At 50.8% G+C, this 21669-nt stretch overlaps 1 protein-coding gene across 1 annotated transcript in view; it reads left to right on the top strand.

Moving 5' to 3' along the window:
• LOC143371400 (uncharacterized) overlaps positions 1-21669 on the top strand; it is a 149173-nt gene that overhangs the window by 28974 nt on the left and 98530 nt on the right. The window contains exon 2 of the mRNA XM_076816538.1: positions 10836-11413. Coding sequence (XP_076672653.1) covers positions 11233-11413 — 181 coding nt within the window. The 5' untranslated portion in view covers positions 10836-11232. The remainder of the gene's footprint in view (positions 1-10835; positions 11414-21669) is intronic.

Genomic DNA, 21669 nt, shown 5'->3' with positions numbered 1-21669 from the left:
TAGTAAGTCGTTTGCATGGGCAACGCGGTAATTAAGTGCAGCCGCTAATTACCGTTTCTCTTCCTTTTATCCACCGAGAATTTCCACGCGGCCAGCGATGTCCACGGCGACGTGTTTACCAAACCGGCGTCTCGCCGGGAACCGGGTTGTCACCGGGAATTATTGCTCGCGGCTGGAGTCGATAGTCGCATAGCGACATAGGTACCTACATAATTAGCCCAGGTAAGTAGTAGGTATTTCTGCATCCACTCGGGGCGTACGCAATTTGCTACATTGTAGTAACCTTTGAATCGATTAGCGATTACTTTGGCGATCGGATTCATTACTAAGGGGAGTTGGATCGTTCAGGCCCAGTGCTTGAGTTTGTTCGGGTGTACAGGCAAGCTGGAGGTAATCGAAGGTTTCATAACTCTGAGACTTATTGGGTGGAAAGTTTATCTTCTAAAGAAGAACCTATGTGGGATTTCATATGAAAGTCGCGGTAGGTATCGAGTCTCCATTGGCACCAGAAACCTCCGCATCGCGCCGCTGTTCCTACGCCGCCGCAGACTGTTAATCAGGCTATTAACCTACCTAGTGCGAAGTGTTCCACTCCGCGAGGCCTACTTAAAATTCCTCCTACGCGATACACAAATTCCCAGCGAAGAAGATGTTTCGACACGCGGATTCCCACCCAGGGTTCGCGACGCGGCGCCTGACGGTATCCCTGAAAAGGAATTTCGGGGCCACCATCTGGCCAGCGGCTGGCGGTAGGACGAACAGATCCTTTAGGACGAAGGTGCGCGCGGCCGGTGTCCCATCAGGGACAGAGAAAGGCGCGTCGTGTGGCAGGGATCGTTATCAGATTCGATCCAGCTTCCTGATAGTTAATTAACGAGTTCATTATGCACCCTTGCCCTCCGCCGGGGCCCTCTTCTTTTCAGGGTACCGTGCAAGCCCAGGCCGTGGATCTGGCCGAAGTGAGGCATTACGGAGATCCTTGGTAGATAGCGACGGGCCCGGTGGGTGGCGCTATTTTATTGCATCACGACTCCAACCGGGGACCGCGGTACTGCACCGGGCCCGGGAGGATGCACCTTCGGAACCTTCGGAGAGGCTCGTGAATCTTCGCGGGCCTCAGCTCTGCGCTCGCGGTAAAACAGCCATATCCGCTGAAGAAATTAGTGTCGGATACATTCATTCCTCGTAGGGTGATCCGAGCAAGTGCAACGATGCACTGTCAGATGCTTCGGAGTCTTTTGCGAACCTTCTACGCGCATGTATTTCCATTATACCTGCGTGACGTACCACACACTGCCTCCTATACAATGCGAAACTACTGCCGTAAAGCCTGTCAGTCGTAAGATTTACTCGGCGATCCTCGGAAAGGGTAAAACGGTGCCATTAGCGCCCTGTTTGCGCATAGCTAATAGCCCAAAGCCGAGGCTGGTAATCACTTTGCGTTAAAGACTCGCTAAAGCCCCAGCCTCGAATTTCTGACGCTCTGCATCGGTCTATCGGTCCCTATGTTCCTTCGGGCGACCGCTGATCTTCCGCCTCTATTTAATTTCCAGGAAAACGACGCAGCGGTTTCTGGGTGCAGAGGCATCAATCAACCCAGCTGACATGGAAGCTGTAATTTGGCTAACCTGGTACCTAGCCCCCCTTTCGCCCTTTTACCGACGCCCTTCGCACCCTGCGAGCACGATCCACGAAACGTTCGAGCCGCTCCAATTGTTTACGGTCTGTTGTCCAGAACTTTCTACACTCCATAGCAAGCTTAACTATTTAGTATTCGGCCGATAGATTGATACGATGAACCAAAGATGCCGTGATCTCCCAAGTGTCACTTTTCAGTAGATAAAGAAAAAGAATGGTTTCCTAAAGAAACGCGTTGCGTTCACAGCCAATTTCGTCTAATATCAGTTTATCAACGGAGGAACTGCTCAGAGGAGAGATCGTACTTCTTTCTGACAATAGCCTAAGACCACACATGTCTCGGGGTCCAATCTCGTAACTGCTAGAGCAGTTTGTCGGCGCAAATTTCTCCGCGCTGGATTCCCGGTCAAGGAAGCGGCACAGTCAGGTTCCAGTGATTATAGGGGTGGCGCTAGAGAACTCCGAATGATTTACATCCTGACTCGGCCCTGGCCCGACTCGGCCTAGTCCAGTTCTAAATCTCCCGTCCTAAATATCGCTGGCCGAGAACGGCTAGACGCGAGCCGTCCCTCCTGGCAACATTCAAATATATCCCGCCATTCATAAATTCGTCAGCATACACACGCCGAAATTAGCCGACGCGCCGAAGGAGCCACGTCAGGGAGCCTCTTCTCACGCGTCCTGGCCCACGAACAAAAGAGTAGGTACCTCGGGGAGGACTCGAAAACGCGCCTGGTCGGAGCGGCGAAACGATTTACTTCGCAAATACGGCTCTATAGCCTTCCGATCTAGAAAATATGAAGAAACATCCGAAAGATGAAAGATAGCACGACCTAGATTTGCAACTTAGCGCGGCATTGACTCATCAGCTTGCCTGGAAACTTATACATGCATCTCTGAGGCAGTAATCGCGGCGATGAGTTTCGCCTGCTCGATGTTTGGTCGCAAGAGATAAAGTAAAAGTAGAGGTAGTATTGTTGAAGGAGCGTGTTATCTGAACACTTTCTGGCGAAGGCCAAGGCTGACCCAAATAATTCCAGCGGAGGCTAAAGAGAGATCCCGTGGATGATGCCGGAGTCGCGTCAGCGATCTCGGAAGAAAACGGTCACGCCATGACTTACGTGGCTCGTAAAAGCTGCTGGAAGTTCCACGAACACCTGGACGGGGTCGAGGAACGTTTTTTTAGGAGGTGCACGAGGTGGAACAGTTCGCAATGGAAATGATTCGGTCACGTGAATATCGTTCGAAGCGGTGCCTTGCTTCAGGCACTAATTCAGATTCACTTGGAATCTACACGCCCGTTTTAACCATCGATTGTTCGGCGTGTAATGAAACCGGAGCTCAGTTGGAGCAACCAGGGACTGTTATCTATGGAGATAGCAGGCAGGGGTTAGTTACTCGGGGAGAAACAAGAGTTTGACAGAGCATTTCTCACGGTTCTACCAGTTGTCATTTTATTTGCGAGCAGCGGCATTCCGGGAGCAACAGATTTGATTGATAAACACGCAACCGTAAGTGGAGGAGCCCCAAGGTCTGATTGCATTATGGTAGCAGTCTGGAGGAATCGAAATGGGCGAAGCATTGTTTGCGCCGCGAGCATGCAACCGTGCGAGTCGATCTTACGCACGACGATGACCGATCTGATCGCGACCCTGTCCATGGGAGCGTGATATCTTGAATCTGGTGAACGCGAAACCGATGGTCCCCGGATCGAGGCTATTATCGAGCTGAGACTCGGACGCGCCGGATAAAATCACGCGGTTCGTGTCGAGATAACGCATCATCGGTAACTTCTGGCCCGCAACAGGCCCTGTACCTACTCCGGCCAACAAATATAAAGGACAGCAGAAGCGGGAGGAACGGAAACGGGGTTGAAGCAATTGGCTTAACAATTTCTCCCTTCATCTAGGAAAAGAAGCATTGCCGGCGAAACAGAACCGCGCTATTCTCGAGGGCCTTAATTGCTCGAGGTTCAGGGGTCGTTACGTGGGACGTTTCCGTTCTCCACACAATTGGTTTTCTATCGACCGTTCTCGACAGGGGCCTGGTTCGCGACTTTATGAAGAGATTAAGATCGATGGAAATGGGATTTGCATAATGATGCGTATCTGCGCGCGAGCTGGGCCGTTTACACGTGTAGCCGCGCGTACACGCCATTATCTCTGATTCACATGATTCACGAATTTAAATCGTCTCCTGGCGAGGGAGCGGAAATGCCTCGGTGAAACGGGAGAGTGCAACGAACAGAGGTCGGGCGCAGGACGCCAGCCGGCATACGCAATTTGCACCTAATAAAGCGTTGTTTGCCTGAGCCGCTAACGAGAGAGGGAAGGGAAGAAGCCCCGCTGATTGCCTCCCTTTTCGGGAGGCCCGTGCACTCGTTGACTTTCCATGGAACGCCATATCCGCAGCGTGAAATTAATTCGTAAAAGGAGGATCGCCGGTGAATTCACGCCGACGTAACACGCTCCTCCGAGTTCTCCGCCGTTCGCGGCCTGCTGCATGGAAATTACGTTGAACCTGACCGATGGAAGTCCCCGTGCAACCTCTTGGCGTGTACGTGCACGTCTACTGAGAGACATGTCCCGTGAGATGAATATTTCCCATGTTATCGCGGCTGTCGGTGGGGCCGTGACTTTTCTAGGAATGATTCATGAGCAGAAATAACGTTGACGCGAACGATTGGCTGCGAATCCACCAAGTTTCTAATACGCTCACAGGTGGACGACATTGCCACGTTGGCTCTCGGATCATCTTAAATCGCGCAGCTCGGATCGTCAGAGTCACCTTGACATCGATAAGCACATTCTTAGCTTCTACAAGACAGCCCACCGTCCATAATCGACTTATCGCTTCTAACAGCTTAAACTCCTCCGCGTCACCGATGCAGACAAGTCAGTAACGACGTGCTTCCAAGCTCGCGAGCGTACGACGAGTGAAGGGGCCTATGGAAATCGATCGTCGACGCTGCGTAGCGGACGGAAAGCTCTCGCGTTAAGAGAAGGAGTACAGAGATAGGATCGTACGAGATCGCTCATCCCCCCGAGTTGCTGGCGAGAAAGAGGGAGGGTCCGGTTTTTCGCGCGGCTAAGGGTCATCGTCCACCCGGTATACACACATCTCGTTGTAATACCGTGGCCGCATGCTGGATACGTTGGATGGTTCGGGCCACGGAGTAATGCAATAATAGGCGTATACTAATGATACAGGGGGGGAAGCTGGCGGCGGCGCGGGGCAGCCGGCCACAGGATTCAGTCACGTAGTTGCATTAAACTTAATATAAATAATAGCGGTTTGTGGAGCGTTCGAGAGAGCCACGGAGCTGGCGTGTACCCACCTATCTCCATCTTCTCATCCGGCACTACGCGGGACCATAATACACCGGCCTCCACGTCCCTGGACTCGCCTCCACTTAATAAGCGGGATCGTCCTGAATCACCACCACGGCAGCCGGCCAGCTCACCTCGTCTCCTCTCCCGATGGATCGTTACCGTTCCACCTCGATCCACGTACACGTTCACGGTGTATTATTGCTTTTGGATAGGGCATATGTAGCTCGAATCTGGAGCCAACCCGTTCCTTCCTTGGATACTTCGCGTCTATTCAATCATAGAAGCGCGACTGTTTGCATAATCATTTATTTTTCACGCGTTGGAAACGAATTCCCGCCCGTTTCCTCGCGCTCCCCTGTCGCTTCTGCGTAAGATTGCCGCGGTCAGAGTATCGCGGGTAATAAGACTGCATTAAACATGAACGTAATAGGAGTCGGTGTAATATAAAACCGGTTAATAATCCGTTCTGGCGCGATTGTTTGGAATTGAAAGGCGAGAGAGATCGCGATGCGATGAAGGAAACGGTCGATGAAAATTGGCTGCTCCGTTATTCGATGAATTAGACATTCCCGTGCCTCCTTTGCCGCTGCACGGATGCACGCCCTATGCACCGAGGAATCTTTCTGCCGATCTTCATTCCAGATCACAGGCATGCGAGCTTCGATCGATGAATCGCTTTGCTGTCTATGCTTTGTGGTACTCGAAGGGACAAATGGTTTGGAATTTCAAGTACTGTTCGTATCAAACGTAACGTAACGTATCCAAACAGTGTCCCCATTAATTTAGACAACAGGGGTTCTACCTAGTTGCCTCTTCGGTGCAATAACTCTCGCGAGAGAAGTCAGCCGGGTTCCGTTGTAATACACTCGATAGCGCGCCGTCTACCGGGAACAAACATAATTCCTCTCTCATTGTAGTTGCTACACGTCTTGACTTAATAACAAGCTCCCTCTGGCTCGCGCGGAGAGGCCACTGGACTGCCTCGTAGCCACTCCTCTTCCGAGGGACCGGCGACTTTTATCGTTTCCCTGACGGCCGCCTCAAAAACTACAGGCCGCCGGAATGATTTGTATACTCGTTGCGACCGTGACGAGACGCTCCTCCATAAGTATACGCTCGGAGGAGGAATGATTTGTATAGGCAGGCCCGACGATTTCCGAAATATCCAGAACGGGGACGCGCGTAGATGAAGCTAGAGCTCGGATATTTCTCGATCTCTCCCCGGCTGGACCTAACCCAGAACAGCTCGAAGCGACCGTCCGTCATAATTGCCGGCGTTGCGTACAAGGTAACACGATAATTATGACGAGACAACGACGTGAAACACCGCGCGCCTAATCGGCCCTCCCCCTTTTTCTCCCAGAAATTTGTTTGGGGAAACCATTTTTCACGGACGGACAGTAATAACAGCGCCGATCCCGATTGCGACCCGTGATTATATCCGACCAAAGCGGGGGCCCTTCTATAGTCTCCTCCTCGCCCCTTACTCCCTCTCTTTCCCTTCCCACAAGCTCGAACTGTTGCGTGGATTATTTTATTCCGAGGAATCCAAAGTGTTTTACAACCCCTGGCAATAAGTTTGGAACCAAACGCAAAAATACGAAATTAACGAGAAACACCAATATTTTTTATGTATAATATGCAACGGTATATATATATATATATATATATATATATATATATATATATATATATATATGAAACGCGTGGTAATGTTAAATTGGTCTATTTTAAAGTAAAGTGTTTCCTGTCTCAAAAGAGTATTGAAAAGAGAATAATGAAATGAAAACCATGAAGTAACTAACTAATGTGCATGTACAAATGTCAGAAAATACTAGGTAATATAAATACTGAAAAAAATTATTGTTAATCTCTTTGCAAATTCATAATGTTACATACTTTTTTCCAGAACATCGGTCCGTTTCATACTTATTTCCCAGACACATTTTGTTTCTTCCGCATTTTGTATTATATAATAAACAAAATTCTTAATTATTTTTGGTGCTTTTACTTTAAAATAGACCAATTTAACATTACCACGCGTTTCATATATATATACCGTTGCATATTATACATAAAAAATATTGGTGCTTCTTGTTAATTTCGTATTTTTGCGTTTGGTTCGAAACTTATTGCCAGGGGTTGTACCATTTCACAGTGTTGGGATCCCTTCGCTCCCATCCGATTCCGCTGGTCCATTCCGCGTTCCGTCGATGTTTCGTACATTTGAAGAGAGTCATTCCAGTTAGACACTAGCATAGATACCTACCAATAGAAGGGATTCTAGTTCTAATCTATTATAATCGCAGCCATTATCCTCCAGTTGCTCTGTGAACGCCGCGTTCTCGAGGACCAGCTTGCCGTTGCAACCGCGGATAGGTACATGCCTTCGCCATCGATTATTCCTTTATTCCTCTCCGCCTCTATCGGTAATTAAGTTACGTACATTATCTCTTGGTGGCTATTCGTTTCTGTCCCGCGCTCTCTTCCTCCCTCTCCTTCCATCTCCCCGCCCCCTCGGGCAGCCGATAAGGGCACGTCGGCGGATGCGGCCCAAGTTAATGAATCGGAAGGAATAACGGCAATCAGCGAAATATAAATGAGGGAGAGTGGAAGCGATCCTTTGGCTTGCGCGTCACGCACGCACCGTGACTCATGCCGCACCACACCGCCGAGCCGCGGCACAGGCGAGAAATGGGGGCTTAATTATGGGAATCGCTGGCCAGGAGACGATCCCCAGACCGAGGGAATCCTTTTTGGAATTCGCTGTACAACGGCGGCAAGTGTCCTGCGCTGATAATCGAGGTGACCTTCTTTTAGTTGTTCTCTGTTTGTGTTGTGCAATAAAGACGTTTAATAATAATAATAATAATAATAATAATAATAATAATAATATTAATAATCTATTATCAAAGGGAAAGACAGAAGGAAGTACACCTGAGATCTAGTGACATTATTGAGCCAGCTGTGGACGTCTTTGCGACGTCAATGGATGCTCCTTGATACTTGAGACAGTGTCGCACGGTTTCCAAGATTTCTAAATAAAGTACACCTCGAAGGTCGATCTATTAATTAATAAGCTACTTCGCATGGTACCCCCCTGTATTCACCCCAGCCACTTGGAAACAAGATACAACGAGTAGAGAGCCATCTCGTACGATATGTTTCGATGCGCCAGAAAATCCGTCTCCCGTGCAATCTGCTACCACCCACGCGTCGTCCGCCCCTCTAATTACGCGTCACAATGGTGCGGGAGACTGAAAAGGGTGGCACTCGGAGCGGAGGTGGCCGGAGGAGACAAAAAGGGATCGCGGCTGGTTCTTAGCCAGGCGAATGGCGGCGATTAATAAAAGCGGGAAAGCACGGCGCGAAGCTGCGAAGGATTTTCCAGTCACGTCCGCCACGGCCGGGAGTTAATTTACGAAATAAATAATATCTTCTTCTTGCGCCGCTCCGCACGGACGGGGCGGGGGAGGGGGTGTCGGAGGAGCACGTCGGCAAAGACACGGCGCGAGGGTTGAACGTTGAGGAAGAGGGGAGAGACTCATAAAGCTGCCTACGTGTCGAGCGTAATGAGAACCGGTGATTTTTCTTTTCGCGCTCGCGAATGTAAAAGAAAAATGAACGTGCCCCCCGCTCCTCCCTGCCCAGCTACCACTGTGTCCGTGCCCTCTTACACGGCACACGCGTGGGTGGCACGTAGGCAGGTGGAGTCGCCACCGATGCTGGAAATCCTCCTGATGCCTGAATGTTAGCGATGCGATGATCGGGATCAACGGGTTTTTGGAGACGTAACCGGGACATGGAAGACTACGATCCGGGGTGAATTTCTTTGATGGTCCACGAGGAGCTTCCATTGATAATATTCTATTTTCATCTTTAGGGAACATTGAAATATCGCGTAACAAAGGTGTCACCTGAAAGAGCGTGTCCCTGAAAATCAGAAAATCAATTTTGATCAAGGGATGTGCGGTGCATCGGTCGAAAGAGTGGATCCCGAAGGGGAACCGTATACCAGCGGACTTTCCGGCTACCTAATACCCGGGGCATATACACGGGCATCATTTTTATAGCGGCAATTTCATTTGAGCCTCGACTCATGCAGTGGTTTCTGATGAGCGAACTAAAGCAACCCTCTGCCACCATGCTCCACCGCCGGCGTCGGTATCTCGCTTCCTCGCACCCTCTTCCTTCGTTCCACCCCCGTCGCGGCGCCATCTTTTCATTAAAACGGTTCATCTGTGAGCCGCGTCGAGGCGCTGCCCTTCTTCTTCTTTCTGGGGGAGGGTCCGGGGGGGGGGGGGCGAAGGAACGCGAGGGAGACGTGTGGAGGAAGGAACGAGGAAAGAAGAGACCCCCGACACCCTGAGGAACGAGCAGAGAGGGGAGGTGGCTTCGCTAAGTTTTCCTTCGTTTCATATCTCAACTCGGCTCCCTCCTTCTTCGGCTTTTCCCTCTACACCCCTCGCCCCTTCTCCTCTCTTCTCTTCTTGTTCGTTTTCTCGCTGCCCGCCACCGAGCTCCTCTCCTCCATCTAGACCGGCTAGGCGTGCTCTGATTAATGCTCCCGCTAATAACGTCTTCTCCCCCGGGGGAGAACCCACCCACACCACCCGCCGCCCCCGTCACGGCGGACCGTGCAGACTTATGCGGAATTAAAAACACATCTCGCAGCTAGGGCGAGTTATTGCGGCCAGGCATTGTCCCCAGTTTTCCGCGTCGGTGCACGGTTTTTCGACGAGAATGCTCGCGATCTCCTTCGCGGGACGAGGGGGTGAAGAAAACGATATTCGTCTCTTTCCTCAGCTCAGTGCTCAATGACGAACAGATTGAATTAGGTAATACGAAATGAAATCGATATTCTAAGCTATCAGTTAGTGCAAGGTTCCCCGGGAAGAAACCAAGGATTAATCGTCTTTCGACAACGATTTACGTTACACCCCGCCAGAGCGGGGCGACAGTTTTATATCTGCTCGGGGTTCGGAGGATATCTCGCGGCGACACAATGCCACAGCCGTTTCTTCTCGACATTTCCTTCTTCTTCTTCCTTTTTTTTTTCTTTTTTGAGAATCCGCCTCTTTCACGGAACACGTGGAATTCCTTGCAAAGTGCAGCGACCAGCCAGCCAGTCGGGGCTGCAAGGTATCCGGGCTGCGAGGCAAAATCCAGAGGCGAGTGGAGCAGAAAAGAACTGTCAGACTGTCGTCACCTCTGCGGCGGTCTGTCGTTGATTAATGGCCGTAATATTCCGCCGTATACGGTGACCCAGGCATCGGTGACACCCAGCACATGCCTCTTTATATACATGTATAACTGGCGCAGGTGTGTGCGTGCGGGGGATAATGCACAGCGTATCCGCTTTTGCAGCCTCCGGAACCGACCACGCAAGAAACGGGCTTCCTATTGTAAAATTAGCGCAAATCTTTGCTCCTCCTGCAAATCGTCTCCCATAACCAATCATTTATGTTTCTACGAGTCCCCAGTATCTCCCTTTTAAAACAAATCGATTCATACTCCAAAATCGAATACAGTTGGAAGTGTGCAGGGTAAGCAAATGTTTAGAGTTGCCTCCAGTTTTACAGAATATATTAATCCATGCGTACATAACGGGCGTTTCACAGCGCTCTAAACGAGCTTCATACTTCCCGCTCCGTTAACAAGACGTCCCTCTGTAAAGGGCGAGGTTAGACGGTTTTTCATTGAAGTACAGTAGTTGCTCGTCAGGCAACACGCGTCGAATACAAATCACCCGTGCTGTCCCTGCGACACCGTGGATTCGCGAGCAAAACCGAGGCCCCGCGAGGCTCAAGGACATCCGAATCGACTCTTAAATAAATTCTCGGGGCTGTTTTATTTTTGTTGCAGGTATATGGACGCGTAGCGCAAGTAACGTTATGAAGCGTGTCCGGGCTTAGTTGCTTGGACGCCGGCCGTTGGCAAAACCTGGGCTCGCGACGCGGCAAAACATCGCTCGCTTCCATTTAAGCCCGCGTTCCCTGGAACATCGAAAGGAGCAGCCATCCGCCGTCCTTCCTATTTCCCTCGAGCCAGTCGGTTCAGTCGGTTGACGTGCACTTATGCGAAACGCTCGCTCGTCCAATTTGACGGCGTCTCGCCGTGTCGCTATCCCTTTGCCCCGTGATACGCGACGCGGGCACGAGAGGAGGACACCCCATCCAATCAGCGGGGTCCAGGATGGTGTGCAGCAGGGTGAGAGACGATGGAATCCTACCTAGCGATGGAATCCACCGGCCAATAAGCGATGCAATCATGTCACCTGGCCTGCCACGACCAGTCTCGCCGGTCAGACACGAAGAAGGGATTAAAGCGGAGGATCGGCGGCTCCGAGGAAGGTGGTGCCAAGGACTATTCCCACGTCGTTAAGCCGGCAGGGTCATCCCGCCTCCGCCTCGCGATCTTCTCGCTCCTGGATACTCTCACGGGTGAGTCCGCCACTTTTTTGCATGTCGCCCGAGGACGCGCGTGGATCACTGTGATCACGGTGAAACGATTGCGTCCGCTGGCTCCTCTGAAGGGATCATTGATTTCCTCCTCCTTGCTTGGGGTTGCGGTGATCGCGTTGGCACGCTGTCTGCCGAAACTTTGCGTGTAGACGGTATCGAAGGCGGCAATTGGAACTAGATAATGGAACGAGAGCTCTTCTTTTTCATCAAGGTTCTTCTACGCTCGGTTATAGTTATAGATAATCCGCTGACACGCGGTTAAATCTCGATGTCTCGTGGTAAATTAATTGTCAAGGAAACGAGGGACCGCGCGATCGAAGATCGTTATCGTTACGAACTGGTAGCATAAATTTCCCCCTTGTCAAATAGCAGTGAAAACCGCGAGGTTAGGCGTGGACGATCTAAGGTGAAGGATCTCGTTGCCGAGGGAAAAGGATGATTTCAACATCGTGTTCAGGCAGGCGTGACAGCTCGTTAGCCATAATATTCGATTGGATCTCGATCGATTAGGTATCGGCATCGACATCGTACCCGGCTCTTAGATATACTCTCCCTCTGCGCAACCCCTCCCCGTCCCTTCTGCTTCCACTCCCGAGCCCCGATAAGTGTGGTATAGAACGTCTCTCGATTATTTCATACCTTTATCGCGAAATAATGATAATAAGCCGGAGTTCTCGGGAGCAGGCTGGCTGCAGAGATGGAAAGGGGAGGGAAAAAGGGACTTAGCTATCGGCTTGCAGGCTGGCTCGAGGGAGGGAGAGATGGGTGATCGTCGGTGAAACAACAGATCGTAACGAACTCCGTTTAATTTTAGTAAAAAACCTTTATTACGCCTACGTACCTTCTAGCGGTGACCGTCGACCGGCGAAATTGCATCTTCTTCTTCCGACGATCAAATTCCTTTTCATAAAAACCAACGTAAAACGCGATAACGTTCAATTACGGAGCCCCCTGGCAAAACTAGCTGTGGATATACGAACGTTTTTTGGCATTCTTTCCATCGACCGTGCGTAGGGGGGTTGAGACAGGTTTATGAAATTTTTAACGGTAGACGCTTTGCTCCCCGTCACTTGGAACTGCGTTTCTTTTTTCCACGCGCCTCGACCACCTCGCGCAGGGTGGCAGGGTAGGGTAGTTTCGAGCCAGCGCGGAAAGAGACTCGCGGCAACTCTAGCTCGATGGACAGCCTCGTTCCAGCTGATCAATTAGCAATCATCGCCGAAGACAGTATCGTTTACTCCGCCGTTACCAATTGACCGTAAATTCGATTGCGCATCGGGGCTCGTTACGCGATCACCTCGATTCGATTAACGGACAATACCAGTGTCTAACGATCCGAAGACGAGGGGGGAAGCACGATCCTCTTCGCGAAACCATAGTCCGTACCGCGCGAAGCATAATTATACATCGAACCTCCTCTTATCTCTTATCGGCGCCGACATCGACGCGCTGCACGCGCGATCTTAACGAACAACACCGCTCGAGGGACGAAGGGTGGCTTGGCTGATCGATGGATCGGGAAGATTCCCTTCTTGCCGGCTGAAAAATTCTGCTGCACACCCTTCGTCGTTATTACCATTACTTTGAGTTACTCCAAAGCCAAACAGTGCTGCAGCAACACACCGAGCGATCAGTACTTGACGCTTAATTGAACTGGCCGATAGCGTTGCCGAGCTGGTAGCACCGTTATGCCACTGCGGAGCAACGAAACGCGAAACGTGAGAACGGAGATGCCTTCGACTGTCATCGGCGACGAGATGTAGGAACGTTCGCCGGACGCGTCGAAAATAAACGACCGGCGAAATGAATATTCCCCGCCGAGGCGCGCGGCACCGCGCGGTAAAGGGTACTTTTTCCCCGGGGGTGACGCGACCCTGGCACGGAATATTACACATGTAGAGAGGCAGCGGAGTGACGCGATCTCTATTAACCCCGCGTCGCGGCTACTCTCGCCGTTGCTCAAGGCTGATAGGCTTCAATTCTCTCGTCTGCCGGCTACCGGTCGCTACTGCCAGGAGACCCGACGTCATTACGCGCACGTGTAATCCATTCGATCCTCGTTACGACGTACTCGCTTGCGTTAACACCCGCGCCAAGTGCTCGACCCTTTACCTCCGACGAATGGATCCTGGCTCCACCATTCGCGCAACCGTACGCTCTTGGAAGGTTCGCTGATAATTGTCCTTTGCTATTTAGGACTTCGCCTGTGGATCCTTTCGTTTATAATGCTCTCCTCGCGCGACGTGGGAGAACGTCCACAGGGTCCAAGTGAGTTCAGCGTTTATCTATTCTTTGACGTAGTTGGATAGATCATTGGAAGACTGTCGCTATCGAATCAGTCTTCTTTCATACAGACTTCTGGTAATGCTCGCAGAGCCTAGTCCTTCTCAAGCTTCGGACAAGCAACTTACATAGAATCTCTTAGGATTTCTACGCAAAATCAATTCTCCCTGTCGCGAAACTCGTTGGCCATCGTTAAGGAAGAGCTCGCAGCCAGACGCGTCGTTCTCTCCGTTTTTTCGTGGCCTTTTCTTCGTCAGCGTGGCGAGAGCCACGAGAGCCTCCAGGGAGACGCTACTTCCGAGGCAGGCGAGGTGTAATCCGGTACATAAAACAAGAAGGAGCTCCTAGCATTGAACTTTGCCCGCGGGAGAGGCTTGTCAGCGGAACACCAGGCCAGGTAGACGCGTGTGCGTGCACCTGCACAGATGCAAGTGCATGCACGATGGAATTCTTTTCCACCGTGGCCTGCTTCTCTTCCGTGGCCCTTGGTCGCCGTATCGAAGGGCCGAACCCTGTATAACGCCAGATGCGACGCTCGCACTAAATCACGGGCCCCCGCATTTATGAAGGTTATAAAACGAGCTACGTTCTACCTCGAGCTGCTACGGGGGTGTCACGCGATCGCGGAGCCCGGAGAAACAGTGTTTTCCTCTCGAAACTTAGAACTCTGCTTGCCAAATGTAGTCTAGATCTGGCCACGACGAAAATTCTCTGTGTGTAGGAAACTCGTGGGGACCCGAAGGTATCTCGCGATTCAGCATGTAGCGATGGTCTTCGGACAGGAAGCAACTCGTCGATTTGCCTCCCGTGCAACGTTCAGTGGTTCTAAAAGAAAGAAAAAAGTCGGTGGGGGAAATTTGCGTGCAGCAGCAAGGTCTAACAATTGTAAGAGGGAGTCGTAAAATCGTCGATGCACGGCTGTCCGCCTCGAAACGACAAGATTGAATCGATTAGTCGCGAGCTTGTATGCCAAACAGCTGGTCGTCTCGAAAGCAGATCTATCAAGAAGTTTACGGTCGACTTACACGAACGCGAGGTCTCGCTAGACACGAAGACGTCCTCCTCCACATAAATTTGAATACGCTTAAGCCCGCGAGACACCCAGGCCCCTAGGGGCCGATCGTAATTTGAAAGTTGCCGCGATTATTGGATCCGTCTGTTCGCCACCCGCCAGCGGGAAATTAGACGCGCGTATAGTAAACTGATACCGCGATACATCGCGAGCCGTTAATATGAATGGGAAATAAACTCGATACGTGTAAAATTAAATTAAATTAATTAGCAGGCACCCAGCGATGCATCGGACATTAAAGTTCATGAAGGTGCATCGCAAATTAAAGTTCATTCGAGTGCATAACACTTCCTCTTAGCACCACGTTAGCGAGATATTTATCGGGTGTTCATCTGGCGCATATAAATACCGCCTATCTTGATATCCTTCTAGGCTCGGTTAAAGCAATAACGCGTTGTTATTGTGATAGCATTGCTTGCTAGATTCGCGTCTACTTTTATCATCTCCCTCAATATTTAAATGGGAACTGAGCGCGCTTCGTATCACTCTGAGCATTTCTAAATGTGGCCACTCAGATGGTAGGAGTTGGACCAGAATTATCGATGAAAATTTCGCGAATTTGGAGCAAGCAGTGCTCGACTTCTCGCGGACCATGAGCCTCGCTCTCAGGATCTCGAGTTGCACGACACACGAGGCACGAGCTGTAGCCTAAGAATCGAATGATGGTCGGTAGTAGCGGAGGATCCGCGACATTTATTTCTGCCGGGGATAAAGTTCGATATCGTAAATCGAGGTGGGTGAAACGAGCCGTCATCGTGTGGCAAACTCCGCACGGGATCCGCGAATCGCTGTTTAAAATCGGTGTGAACCGAAACGCGCGCGTCTCGTCCCCGTATAAACAGGCTGGCGCAGCGTAGCAGGGGCAGAAATCGTGTGAGATCGGGGAGAACGATAAATCGCTCTCTTACCAATAAAGTTCGTTACCTCGGAACACGCAGGCCCCGTGTAACGAAGGAGAAACGTCAAATTAAGTGAATTACGTGCATAATTACGATGCGTGCGTTTATCGCGCATCGACAAACATTCGTAATATGGGGTTGCGACTACGGTCGCGGTACACCGACGGTGAGACCAGCACGAACTCTCGGGATCCCTCCTCCAGACGGGCTGCATGGAAGCGTGGAACACCAGGATCCGTGTAACAGCTGCGTGTGAAACTTTTCTGATGCTCGAATCGCCCGCCTCGATCCAATTGTCACCGGACTTTTACAAATTTCTGATCCTCCCCAGTCTCGTCTCGCGGCAGCTCAGTCTGCGCTCAGTGGACGATCGATGACCGTCGTATCGCGCATTTCCTTTTTTACGTAAGGTCCTACTCGAGATTTAAGGTAGTTACGCGTCGAGCTCGAAAGTCATTGGTGCTTGCCTGCTCGGCCGACCGAATCGTAGGACGATCATGTGGGAAAGCCGCAGAAGAAGCGCAGCTTGTTTCTCGTTATTTCATAATGCCGCATATAGCGGCGCGTTGCCCGCGCGATCTTGCGCATATCGATTGGGTTTCCATTTATAAACCCGAGTGTTTCCTGAGTTTCACCGGTTGCGATCGGCAGAGTGGCTCGGCCACGGCTACGCTCGCTGCGCACGGCCGGCCGGCCGAGCGATGAATATCTATGGGGTATGCAAAGTATTTCGTGTTCCCCATAACAAGCACCTCATTGACCCATTGCACGCTCGGTATTACTATTGTCTACACGCCGGTGCATGGTATCGGTTTACCTGGTGGGTGGCATCGGAATCTGAGACGGTTACGACTTTCCCCGCTCGAATGCTTCTGATCGATTCCACCATACAGATGTGCTTTCTGTTAATCCGTCGGACGAAAGGAAATTCCCTTTCTTCGCATAAACGGGACGCTTCCGAACGACGCAAATTTAGAACGTCCTCTGCTAGTAGCTCGCGACGTTGAACGCTTCGTCGTGCAATCTCCGCAGAACTGGAAGAAAAAAGGCAGACGGTGCGGATTCCAATAGTCGACCGCGTCTATTCGCGGCCGCGCGTACCGGGTGCGGTCGTGCGATCGTCCGGCGTGTGTGTAGAGTCGCGGGTGCGAGGATCTCGATTCAGGGCCCCGATAGGATCTCTCTTGGCCTCGGCCAATTACACCCGCCAGCCCGCGGAGGCATCGAGGAATCGAGAGTCTGCCTGCTCGGGTTAACGTTGGGGCCTTACGTTGTTCCTGCATACGTTTCGCCTCCACCGTGACCCACCTCCTCCCTCCTCTCTCTCCCCCTCGACTGTTCCTCCTCCTCTTCTTCTTATTCTTCTTCTTCTTCCTCTGGTTCACGGAGGATCTTATCTACGCGTTACGTTAGTCGTTCGCTCCTCGTGTGCAGGTCGTACGTGTACCTTAAGCAGACCGTTTACTCCCGCTGCGAAACGGTAAGCACCTCGTTGACTGCAATAGCGATTTTAGATCTACTCGCGCATGCGCCCCGGTGGCGGGCAAGTTTCCCAGCGGAGCGGCTGATGCATCTGGTAACGTATAATGCGGCGAATGACAGGTAGACACCAGGTATCCACGCGGTATTGTCGTGCGTGGCCTGCACGAGATGCGGGGCAGATAGAGGCCGAGAATTCGAAGGGAGCCGCGATCGCGAGGAGCAGGCGGACTCCCGTGCTGCCTGCGTCGATCGTGCAACCAGCGTAGGGGAGAGCGGGGACAAAAGTAACACTCTTTACATTTGGCCTGGCCTACAATTATCTTTTATAGATATAAAAATGAAAATTGTGCCTTAAGATACTATGTTTCGTGGTCTATCATTTGAGCTGAGATTCAGCCTTAAGTGATAAGTAGTTAAAAAGTTATGGCAATTTTCCGCAGTGACTGTCACTGGTATTTTTGTCCCGCAGGGGTAGGACGAAAGTAACATTAATTATTTTGAGGAGAATTAGGTAAAAACACTTCGTCCAACGCAAAAAAGGATTTTTTATTATAAAAAAAAACAACAGAAAGAAACATTTAAATAAATATATTTTAAGTAACGATGAAAACAAATAAATTTTAAATAGCGAAAGGTGGAAAGCATAACCAGCTTCGAACACTTCTTTGATGTTGTGTATTTAGTTAAATGATAGGTATTAAATTTCATTTAATCCGAATTAAAATTATGAGACATGTAGCGAAGATCACCCATGCTGCAGTCTTCGTGGGTCTAACCCTTAAGATCTAGACATTTGGGATGATTCTCTTTCGAACAGCTTTCACTGAAAGGGTACGATCAAACCAGACATAGACGATCATTATCACCTGAAGAATTCCTATCCTGTATGCTATTTTGCTCGCCCAAGTAACATGTTACTTTCGTCCCCGTAGCGACGTGTTACTTTTGTCCTCAGCCATGCTTTTCAGAATAGAACTGTTATAACATACAAACTATACAAGACTTGTTAAAATCAAATACAGGATCTTGTAAAGGCATTATCTAAGAACGCTCTAGCAAATAATTGGTTTAATATCTATAGTTTAACTACGAATATTAACAAAAAAACCCAAATAGGAGAAACTTACCTGAATGATCTAAATAACAAGTTTAGCTTGCGCAGGGTATACGATTCGTGTTACTGCTCAGCGTCACTCATTGTCAGTACAATAAAAGAGACACTGTACACATGTAACTGTGTAAAGCAAACGTTTTGGAAATGTTTGTGGAAGGGGTCAGAAGGCGTGTTACTTTCATGACGCCGTTACGTTTGTCCCCGCTCTCCCCTAGTACCTACTTAACGTTAAACATTCCTTCTAACTGCGGACAATTCGTCCTCGAAATTCTGAAAGCGACGAGTGGGAGATTCAAAGAAACTCCCTCGACCCGTTCGCGGCTGGGTTGCAGCGGCTCCGGGCAGCACTCACCGTCGAGTTAATGAGCGACGTACAGTTACACTCATCAACGGGAACGCTCCTCCTCTGCATACGTCATAAATATTTACAGCGCGTTCATACGTAATAATTACACACTTACGCGTTCATACAAAATAATTACAGCGACGCTTCCGCGCGCGCGCATATCCAAGCGGCTTAACCCATGACGGCCGAGAGAGTTACGTTTTCTATCCATAAAAGCGGAACCGGGTGAGATACCGGTCCACCGATTGCGAACCGCCCTTTCTTGCCGGCGCGCAAGCTGTTTAAGTATGCCCACAGGGCTCGCGTGCGCCACGAAAATTGCGCTTCCTCCTTCATCGATGCAGTCCAACCGATGGAACCTCTTCCTCGCCTCCTCGCTTCCCTTGATTGCTTTCTTCGATACACGCGCTCCTTGGTCCTCGACAATCAATCTTCGACCACCGAGCAGTCCGCGCAAAAGTCCTCCCAGTGAAAACGTCACCTTGAACCTTCCTCTCGTTAGACTATCTCCCATCTATCTTTCTCCCTCGCCTCACGAGTTATCCGTATGCAGATTTCGGAACCGTTTAATCCAGAAAAGGTAGAGCAGGTCGCGATCTCCCGTCCGATAAGCACAATAATTATATACATTTATATACAATCTATATAATTGCAGAGGGCACTCGCGTGCGCCGCGAAATTCGTGCTTCCCCGCTATGCTAACGAACATAAAGATTATGTGCGTTTCGCTCGTTACGGGTAAGCTCTATTGTCTGCGGGCGAGCGCGCGCGGAATTATTCGGCAGGTATCCTTGTTTTTCGTACGCACACCATCGCGTCAATGGGCCCCCGTGCCTAGGTGATTTGAATATTTAATCGCATCCCCGCGGATGCTAATTGCGCCGGCGCATGCAAGATCGCGTTACGTGCGCATTTAAAGCGCGAGTGTTCACAGACGGTTCTAGGAATTCATCGGAGAAGCATCGCGAATTAACTCCTTCGCTTCGGTACGCACATGACTGACAGTGTATACATTGTACGGTAGGAGAGCTATGCCAGCGGAGCTTATCTTCTTGAATGCGTATCTACTTACGTAGAACGCGTATGCTCGCCTCTGGCATCGAAATGGTTAACTTCCAATTAAGCAGACCGTTGGACTGCGGCCCGGCCGTTAGCGCGTCGCGACGTTAGAATCGCGATGCTCGCTCGCGTGCGCCGCGAAAATTGCGCTTCCTGCCTCTATAGGTACTCTATGCTAATGGTGGCACGGCATTATCCTTCCTTCTCCCCTTCGGTTAACCTTTCCCTGTGGCTCGTCCAGCGACGTGGCTCCACGAGTCGAGGGGGGAACATATGGAGCATCGGGCGGGTTAGCGTGCCCGTTCGCAATGTATCATGAGAAAGGGTGGCAGAGGGAGGAAAGGGAGGCCGTAACCGCTCGTGTGGCGTCTTCTCTCGTTCGGTGGGGCCCGGGCTCGCTTCCTATCGGTCCCAGAATCGACTCGCGTAATTGGCCGCCTAAGAACGTACGATATTGCACCATGCAAATGCACCGTGCTTCGCATCCCCCATCGGGAAAATAAAACGCCAAGACACCGGAGCCCCCTCCTCCCTGACCCGGGAACAACGCACCGGGCACAATGCGTCTCTGGACACTGGGCCTGTTGCGTGCGGAAAGGATGCGTGGGCCCATTCGCGTTGCTCTCCGATGCTCCTGCGGAGAGTTTGGGACGGCGGAATGGTAGGTCTCGCGGGATACAATGTTGTGGGTTTGAAGAAGCACACACTTAAGCGACAACGATAGGGCCCCTCGCTTCCGAGACGCCAAAATCTGCGGCACGGGGCCAGCACCGAGGGAGCAGCGAAGAATCGCAGGCAAAAACCGAGGGTCCGGCATGAAGTCGCACATTTTTACGATCGTGAAATTTAACGAAGCCTGGGCAGAGCGCGGCTCATTAGCGGCTCGTAACTAAGCCGAGGGACGGGCGCAGGAAATAGGTGACGTTAACGCGGCGTGACAGAATAATTCGCGAACGGAGGCATCCCCGTTGGTCGTCGGCCTCGTTAAAAATCGCTGTCCCGTCACCGGGCCACGCACCTGTCTAAACCCGCCACTGGCAGACGTATATAAAGGGCGATCTACGTAGAAAACGTTTTGTCGCCGCCGCCATGGTGCACCGTTGCGCGGTGCTCGATGTACCACGGAGTTTCTCTTAATTGGTCGCTTTTTGTCTAGTAGCCGGCTACAAATTGTCCGCGGTGTAGGCATGCGGTTCAACCCTGTCTCTGTCTTCGGACGAGGAACGACGGCGGGAGCACGTGGAACAAGGAACACACCCGGTGATGGACGAGGGGAAATCGCGGCTATTTTTCTTCTCGCCTCGGCTATCGTAACCGCCGGCGAGCCGATTATACCGTTTCCGGGAAAAATCTTAATGCTCGGCTGTCCCGACCAGTGTCATGAATCCATCGCGGCGACGGCTACGCCCGGCTGTCGCTGCCTCGCATGCCCGCCGATGCACCTTTTAGGCGAGACACTTTCAGTGGAAGAGCACGATTGCGATAAACAACGGCCTATATTCTTCTTCTCCCCTGGCGATTCCTGGGATTCTTCCCACCCTGGTCCCGTTTGCTAACCGCTACGCTAAGCCGCTTTTTGAGGTGGCCGTGCTTTAAGGAAGTGCACGCTGCGGTGTGCCGCTTAGGGTGCTCAACACAAGTGCTTCAGCTGTGAGAGTAGATTCCTCAGAGGATGGTTTCAGTCTAACGTTCACGATAGTGGATATTAATTAACGATATTCCGAGCATCTTCGAAACCTTCGATAGAATTCATCTACTGTACCTAGGGTGAAGGCAGGTAATATGGAACATCGGATTTCAAAAGCTTGTCAAAAGTAAAGGAATTTGTTTTTTTTATTAACCTAACATGAGGGGACGAAGGAACGAATGCATAATCAGATTTAGATCGTCAAATGTAAAAAAATCCAATTGTTTTGCAATTATAGTAAAAGAAACTGAAAAGGGTGACAATCAGCTGTTCGAAGAAATGGGTCCTAATAT

Source organism: Andrena cerasifolii, chromosome 7 (assembly GCF_050908995.1).
Source record: "Andrena cerasifolii isolate SP2316 chromosome 7, iyAndCera1_principal, whole genome shotgun sequence".
Taxonomy (NCBI): domain Eukaryota; kingdom Metazoa; phylum Arthropoda; class Insecta; order Hymenoptera; family Andrenidae; genus Andrena; species Andrena cerasifolii.
Note: the sequence above shows the minus strand (reverse complement) of the source record. Positions and strands in the feature narration are given on the sequence as shown.